Source organism: Garra rufa, chromosome 19 (assembly GCF_049309525.1).
Source record: "Garra rufa chromosome 19, GarRuf1.0, whole genome shotgun sequence".
NCBI classification, from domain to species: domain Eukaryota; kingdom Metazoa; phylum Chordata; class Actinopteri; order Cypriniformes; family Cyprinidae; genus Garra; species Garra rufa.
The window spans coordinates 26,718,007-26,726,588 of record NC_133379.1 but is presented as its reverse complement, the minus strand read 5'-3'; the positions used below and the strand labels follow the sequence as shown (position 1 = coordinate 26,726,588).

Below are 8,582 nucleotides of genomic sequence, written 5' to 3'. Positions count from 1 at the left end.
TCAGCCAAACCTCCTGTCCGTCATTTTGATTTAAGCTGAAAACCTATTTTTTGAACTCCTCCTAGACTGTTGGTCCAATTTTCACCAAATTTTACTCATCTTTGGACCATGTAGGCAAAAAGTTTTAGATTTCGTGCCAATATACGTAACGGTTATCGTTTAACACATTAATGAAATTCCTGGAATCATGCCAAACTGCGTCTGAGGGTGTATTTGCCAAGCTTTTGACATATTGACAGCAAACTTTGTGTGTGCCATTGTCACCCCACACTGACCACGCCACAGTAACACCGCCACCTATTGGTCAAAAGTGATAAACCCTTCATTAAGCATTAATAATGAAATTTCCAAAATGCTAATAACTTGATTGCATTCGTCTTTTGTAACTGCATTAGCATTTTGTCTTAAAATATTCCTTGAGTCATGCCACCAACATAAATTATGCCAAAGTCGTCTTACCTTCCTGTCCGCCATTTTGATTTATGTTCAAAACCTACATTTTCGAAACTCCTCCTTGACCGCTGATCCTATTTTCAACGAAATCAAGTCAGATCATCTTCAGACTATGTTGACAAAAAGTTATGGATTTCATGTTAATAAACAAAATCATTTTGATAGATCACATCACTTTGATAACAGGGCCACCTATTGGTCAAAAGTGATGACCCATTAAATCATATTACTAGTGGTTGTATTTATGATTTTTCAGCCATTTTGACTAAAATTATTTTAAATTGGCACTCAGTTTCTCATTGTTGTAGTTGTTCTGATGCTTTCTTGCTTCTTGCAGCTATTTATATTTGCTTTTGACGTGACATGACACTCGCATTCAGTGTAATCAAGTGTCAGAAACTTGCAGGATGTACTAAGCATACAAAGACCTCTTCTATGCCAAAACCTATGCCTACCTTTTTTTTTCAATGTGGAAGTAATGCGGTGAGACTTCTGGTGCATTAGCCTCTATAGGGAAATAATGAGAAATAACAACATGCAGTAAACAGTAAAACTGTTTGCACTACAAACCAGTGTTCATAACTAAGATAATATATTAAAATAATATGGTAAGACATGAGTTTGCAATATCAAGCAGCAAAACCAGCTGTTTTGTACAGCTAAAAATTGATGGACTCTGATGAGACCGGAAGCCAGACCCATATAGTTTACTAATGACCGCGCCCACTCTCATGAAGAAGAAAAAGGTGGATGCTTTAAAGTAGGCTTAGAGAAAGCATTTTTACAACTCAATTGCTATGTCAACAACAGGTCTCCAGTTAAGATGTGGGCCATCCACAACTAGTACATTACGACTTTTAAACTATTATTGACACTAGGCTATGCAATCTCCTAGTCAGTGACTTATACTCCTCATTATCCGCGGTTCAGGGCATTTGAAATGCCGCGCCTCTGCACTTCACTCTTTTTATTCTTCCTTTTAAGTAACAGCCGCCCCAGGCGTTCGTGACGGGTGATCACAAGTATAGGTCTCTGCAGGAAAGTAATGGGAGTTACTAGATCGGGGCGTTTTTAGACCATGGTACCTGATTGGCTGACGTCATAGTGACGGTAGGTTTAGGGGTGGGGTTAGGTAAAGGGAATCATTTCGATATCATGATTTAGAAACACCCAGCAGTTTGAAAACACCCACAAAATTCAGAAACGCCCACGTTTGCTCTGCAGAGACCTCTTCCTCGGTGATCAGACAGACCGGGAGCGCGCGCAGATCCGCCCTCCAGACGCCATTTCTCGGACGGTGTGGGGAGCTGAAGCAGCTTTTACACCAATCCTGGGAAGGATCGGAAAACAACAAACAGAAATTTTAAAAAATCCTCTCAGTCGTCTTATCGCGTGGCAGTTTCGTGCCTCATAGAGGGGAGCGCCGCGCAAGGAGGGAAACTTTCTGTTGCGAGATTATTCAGAATTCGTTGTGTGTGAAGACGTGTTGCGGGCCGCCATTTTTGTTACAGCCTTCGAAGTCTGCTGGGAGTCTAAATAAGAGACAAAACTCTTCTGTGTTTTGGCGTAATACACGGAGAAGGACTCGTTGTTGGAGGCGACTGACATATGTCGCCTTGAATCGTCATGCAGAGCGATTTATTAACGTATTATGGCGTTGTTTGCCTCATCCTGAGCGGACGGTGACTGAAGACGGCTAGCTGGCTAACGCGTTATATTGTCTCATAAGCTGCAGCTACTTTCACGGAAGAGAGAGCGGAAAGGGGAACTTTAATTCTAAATAGGCGTTTTTTGGGTTCGATGTGAACTTTTGGGGTTGTTTAAACCTGTTCTAAGCCCGCCGTGATTCTTGTGTTGATGGAAATTTAGCTATGCATCAAAGTTGGTTGACGCCAGTCGCAGCCTGTCTGGTCAAACGTCAGGTTGCGGTTCAGTAGGACTGTTGGATCAAAAAGTGTGTTGTCGCTTGTAAGAATAGGCGTTTGTTGTTTTAATTTATTGCCCTTTTCTGTTTTATTTTTCGAGTGCATCAGCCACAGTTGTATTTTGAGCAAACATGTCGTCTGCACGGTTCGACTCCTCGGACCGAGCCAGCTGGTATTTCGGGCCGGTTTCGAGACAGGAGGCGCAGAATAGGCTACAGGGACAGAGACACGGGATGTTTTTGGTGCGAGATTCGTCCACCTGCCCTGGTGACTATGTACTGTCAGTGTCAGAAAACTCCAAAGTTTCTCACTATATCATCAACTCTTTGCCAAACAAGAGATTTAAGATAGGCGACCAAGAGTTTGATAATCTACCTGGCCTTTTGGAGTTCTATAAAATACATTATCTGGATACGACCACCCTGATAGAGCCAGCACCAAGGTAAGAGCTTCATTTCGTTTTGACACCATCACATCATCCACCCCTCTTCGCACTAATGTACATTTCCCTCCCCTGGTTAGCTATGGCAAGCCGTTTAAACATTAATTCATTAAAACTCAATAGGATCCACAGTAAAACCAAAGTTTATTCAGACACCTTCAGCACTTCTCGCATTATTACAGTTTATTCGCTATAGTTTAGAAAATGGTAATAAAGTATGACAAGAACTCAAGAGTTAAACTGTGTCAGAAAAAATGGATCTTGATAATGTTAGATAACTTTGATAGGAAGGTATGTAATGGATTACAATCAACCAAAAAATTCAGACAACTGTTAGTATGACATTATTTACACAACTATCAATACTTTGTTGATCAGTTACCAAAAGCAATGCCTAATTTTGTTCAGTCTGTGGTGTAGAAAGGTTGCATTAACAATTAAATAAAAAGCACTTAAACAAAACATGGTCAGGACAAAGTGTAGGAATAATTTTTGGTCCCAAAGTTTTGTAAATTTTACAGGAGTCCACTGTATGAAGAATTTTTGGGTGTAATATGTCAGTTTATTTCGCTATCTTCACTTACATAAATGAACTATAGTGCCCTGCAAAAATTATATCTGGTGTCTGAATCATTTTTGTTTTGACTGTATTTTATGTTACCAGTTCTGTTTTTTTTTTTACATATACTAATAGTTTAGTATGTCTCAATTGCACTAGTCAATATTTATTAGATACTTGTACCGATTTGTAATACTAGTTGCAACTAGGCACTGTGTCAGTACTGACAAGTAGGTGCTGGTAATTATGTTTCAGTAACTAGTAACAAAGTTACTTATCACTAGTGTATTCAGATTGTTACAACTACAAGGTATTTTTTTTTTTAAATAATGGTGAATGACCAATTTTTGAATTATTAAATATAAGTAAAAAGCAGTTGTAACTAGCAAGATAAGAATATTGCTAGTAACAATTGCTAGGACCACAGTTTAAACATTATATAAATACATAAGCTTTCCGTTGATGTATGGTTTGTTAGGATAGGACAATATTTGCCTGAGATACAACTCAAAAACTTTAACACAACTTTAAAAATCTGGAATCTGAGGGTGCAAAAATTATTAAGAATATTGTCTTTCAAGTTGCCCAGATGAAGTTCTCAGCAATGTATATTACTAATTAAAAATTAGGTTTTGATATTTATTGTGGGAAATTTATAAAATATGTTTATGGAACATGATCTTTATTTAATATCCTAATGATTTAATTGGTAATTTTGACCATACAGTGTATTTATGGCTATTGCTACAAATATTCCTGTGCAACTTACGAGTGGTTTTGTGGTCCAGGTAATACAGTACTACACATTTATGTTGATACAAGTCAAGTGGTTAGTTAAAACCATGTATTCAGTTATTGACAAAATGCAAAACTATTGATTACAATTTTGCATTTGCATCCAAAATCGGCTTCATCGGAAATCTTGGCAAGCTAATATGCTGATAGTAAATTGGAAAAGGTACATACTAGTGGTTATAAAATGCTACTAACATAAAATATGTGTTACTAGTTTAAATGAATCATTGTTAAAACAGCTTGCCATTGCTTTGCTGCTTGTTCATCACATTAATTTATATCCTCATATTATCATCAAGATAAAAGTGGTCAGTTAAATATATCTGTAATTCCCCTTGTATTTCCTTCCTGTGTTTTAACATGTTCTCATTGAGCCGTGCAATAAAAACAAATTCAGTCATTCCTGTTCAAGATACCAGGAAGTTAACTATACATGTGAAAGTGCACATTCAGTAGTGGATTGAATATTACAAAAGAATAACCGCCTAGTAAGAAGTGGATTTAAGCATTTCCCCTATGTTGAAAATGTGCATTTTGTTGTTGATTCAATTCTTAAAAACTCTTTCAACAGGTACCCCAGTACCCCTCTGCCCAGTGGTCCTATTCAGCCATCCGGGGGACTCGGAGATGAGAACCAGGAGTATGTGCGGACTCTTTATGACTTCACTGGTAGCGATGCTGAAGACCTTCCTTTCAAGAAAGGTGAAATCCTAATTATTCTAGACAAGCCTGAGGAGCAGTGGTGGAGTGCCAAGAACAAAGAAGGCAGAGTAGGCATGATTCCCGTTCCCTACGTAGAAAAATTGGTGAGGCCTTCGCCTCATCCCGGTCAGCCCGGCCACGGTTCACGCAACTCCAACAGCTACGGCATCCCTGAGCCGGCACACGCCTACGCTCAGCCTCAGACTCCATCGCCCATTCCACCCATCACACCTGGCGCTGTCATCAATCCGCTGCCTTCCGTGCAAAACGGGCCAGTAATGGCGAAGGCGATCCAGAAACGAGTGCCGTGCGCATATGACAAGACTGCCTTAGCACTGGAGGTAGGCTAAATAATGGATGTCCCTAAAGCAAAATTTGCATTTGGCACCAGCAGAGGTGAATCTGCAAGTTTTATTAATTAGGAGCTGACTAAAACCTATACTTCCATTTATTTTGTTCAGTTTAGTAACTACCAAAGGTTATTCAGCAAGCATGGATTTTTGCTGGCTAATCTATCGGTTGATTTATAGCAATACAAGATGCTAAAGACACCTAATAAAGCTATTTCTTTATGGCTTATAAGATTATAAGACGTTTAAAGGGATTTTACCCTTCTTTACTTTTGGTCAAATGGTGCTGATAGCATGGAAATGTGAAATGACCAATATTTTCTCTTGATGACACACTTGTCAGCTTAGTTCTATGTTTTTGAGGGACTTTCCTTAGACAGGCCTGTTTGTGAAAAATGCTTTATGATAAAATAAAGCTTAATATCCGAAGTGTTTGTTCCTATGCACACTGACTTTTGGGTTTTTAATGCGTTAGATCATTTTCATTTGCTTTTACTTTTCATGGTTTGCAGTTTGCATGGGACTGCCGCACAGAGACTCTCTCCTGAGTTACTGATCTTTTTTAAGAGGGAGGCTTTGTGTCCAATTCAGTGTAGAATTTATTGTTGGTTGGTTTGTTCAGTGTCTAGAATGAAATTCCATCGCACCTGGCAAGTTCCAGCACTCCTCTATTCGTTTCTACATGCAAGGCCTTGTCCATTTGTAGAAAACATTACATAAGCTATGTCTTAGTCAGCCTGAGAATGTGTCAGTTGTTCAGGTAGGTGCAGGAAAAAGGTGGAGAAACTCATGGAGGCAGATTTACGTGTAATTTAGCCCTATTTTTTCCATCTGTCTGCTGCGTTTCACATATGAGTGCAGCTTGTATATGGAAGCAAGGATTATGACACAGTTTGTTATGGCCTAAAGCAAAATGATCTGATTTAGAACAGCTATTTAAAGCCTTTTGTGCAAATGAAGCATGTTGGTTAATATGCAAAATTGGTGTCAAAAGATAATTTTAGAATGGTTTTATAATACTCAACATGCTTTAATAATGATTTTAGATAAGAGTGGTATTTGAATCAGTTTTAATTGGTGTAAACTCTGTACTGGTTTATGCGAAGATATTTTGTTCCCCAGATCTGATTTCTGGTGGGTAGGACATAATCTTTTCCCCAGGCTTTCTCTGAATTTTATAGATTAGGGTTTGATGAAATGTCAGAGCTTTCTATGGAAGCCAGTTTCCACCACTGAATAAAAAAAGGTAGTTGCAACTTTTTATCTCACGCTTTTTTTTTCTCACAGTTGCTAGTTTACATCTCCCAATTCTGACTTTTTTTTCTCAGAATTGTGAGATACAAACTCCCAATTCTGACTTTTTTTCTCAGAATTATGAGATATAAACTCACAATTGTGAGTTATAAAGTCAGAATCGTGAGATATAAACGTGCAATTCTGAGAAATGGAGTCAGAACGGTGTGATATAAACTGGCAATTGCGAGTTACAAAGTCAAAATTGTGGGATATAAACTCACAATTGAGACTTATAATTGTGAGTTTATAACTGAGAATTGTGAGATATAAACTAGAAATTCTGAGAATCTCAGAAGACATCTCAGTCTTTTTTTCTCCCTCAAAATTGGACTTTGTAACTTACAATTGCGAGTTTATATTTTACAATTCTGAGAAAAAGTCAGAATTGCGAGCTGCAAACTCGTAATTGCGTGAAAAAAGTCAGAATTGAGGGTATTTATCTTACAATTCTGACTTTATTTCTCACAATTGTGAGTTTATATCATGCAATTCAGAGATAAAAAGTCAGAATTGTGTTTTTATCTCACAAATCTGACTTTATAACTCGTATTTGCAAGTTTGTATCTCATGATTCTGACTATAACACGCAATTGCGAGTTTATATCTCACAATGCCAAGGAAAAAAAAGTCAGAATTGTGAGTTTGTATCATGTAATTCTGAGAAAAAAAAGTCAGAATTGTCAGAAAAAATAATCACAGTTCTGACTTTTTTCTCAGAATTGTGAGATATAAACTCTCAATTCTGAGTACATATATCAGTCTTTTTCTCTCCCTCAAAACCAGACATTATAACTCACAATTGTGAGTTTATATTTCATATTTCTGAGAAAAAAGTCAGAAGTGCGAGTTTTTATCTCGCAGTTCAGAGTTTTTTTTACTCAATTGTAAGTTTATATCATGCAGTTCTGAGATAAAAAGTCAGATTTGTGCCTTCTGACTTTATAACTCGCAATTGCAAGTTTGTATTTCGTAATTCAAACTCTATAACAAGCAGTTGCAAGTTTATATCTCACAATTCAAAGAAAAAAAGTCTGAATTGTGAGTTTGTATCATGAGATTCTGAGAAAAAAAGTCACAATTATCTTTAAAAAAATTTTATTCAGTTCTGGAAATGGGCTTCCATAGCTTTCACAGTGCTTTTCAATAAGTCAGTGATACTTTTCTGTCATGCTAAATATCGAATACCATCCTCTCAATTCTTTCTCTCTCCTAAATGATTTAAAAAACCTGTACGTTATTTGGTTTTCAATTCAGCTTGTTTTTTTTTTTTTTTCTTGTAGGTGGGTGACATTGTGAAAGTGACTAGGATGAACATCAGCGGTCAGTGGGAAGGAGAGGTAAATGGCCGGAGAGGTTTATTCCCTTTCACCCATGTGAAAATATTGGACCCCCAAAACCCAGACGAGAGCGAATGATCCAGGCCATGCGCTGTCAGCACCCTGTCAGCTCGCCGGCCGCCCCGTCAAGTCACCACCGGTATTCCGCTTGCCTGCCTTGGGGCTCAGCCGTGGCGCATTTCTCAAGCAAACCATTTGCGTGGCTTCTGACTGTTTACAGCTCCAAAATCAAACGGTTCTTAATCCCCCTCACCTGGTTACAGGCGAATCAGTATTTTGTTTTTGTGTCTGCCCTTAATGTTCTGTCCTTTCCACACATCGGCCATCTGTACCTGTGACAAGGTGAAACGAGGCCTCCAACGTGACCTGAGCCTTCTTGCCAATCTCCTGCAGTTTTCTGTCCTTTTGCGAGCTAAAATATGTTGTGTTAAGAAAGGGAAATGAGGATCATTGTACCCTCTTGTTTGATTGTCAACTGTTTACCTAAAATCTGATCTTTTATTTTTTTGTTACATTTAAACAATCCTAGCGATACTGATCTGACCTTTGGTAACAGCCATGACTTGAAGATAAAGGTAGGCTATTGCAGTGCCAGGATTTAGACCTTAGAAACAGACTCACCAGTTTTTTTTGTTTTGTTTTTTTCCTCAACTATTATGTGGGACTAGTCTACTGTAGCCTTTTTTATTTGTGCCATATTAACTTATCTGTAAATTGCAGTAG

The 8,582-nt window shown here is 38.1% G+C and overlaps 1 protein-coding gene across 1 annotated transcript; it reads left to right on the top strand.

Moving 5' to 3' along the window:
* The first annotated feature begins 1,721 nt into the window (after window positions 1–1,721).
* Window positions 1,722–8,576, top strand: crkl (v-crk avian sarcoma virus CT10 oncogene homolog-like). Its single transcript, XM_073824579.1, has 3 exons — window positions 1,722–2,820; window positions 4,746–5,217; window positions 7,803–8,576. The coding sequence occupies exons 1-3, from the start codon at window positions 2,510–2,512 to the stop codon at window positions 7,935–7,937; spliced, it is 918 nt and encodes a 305-aa protein (XP_073680680.1). The 5' UTR covers window positions 1,722–2,509; the 3' UTR covers window positions 7,938–8,576.
* Window positions 8,577–8,582: the final 6 nt, after the last annotated feature.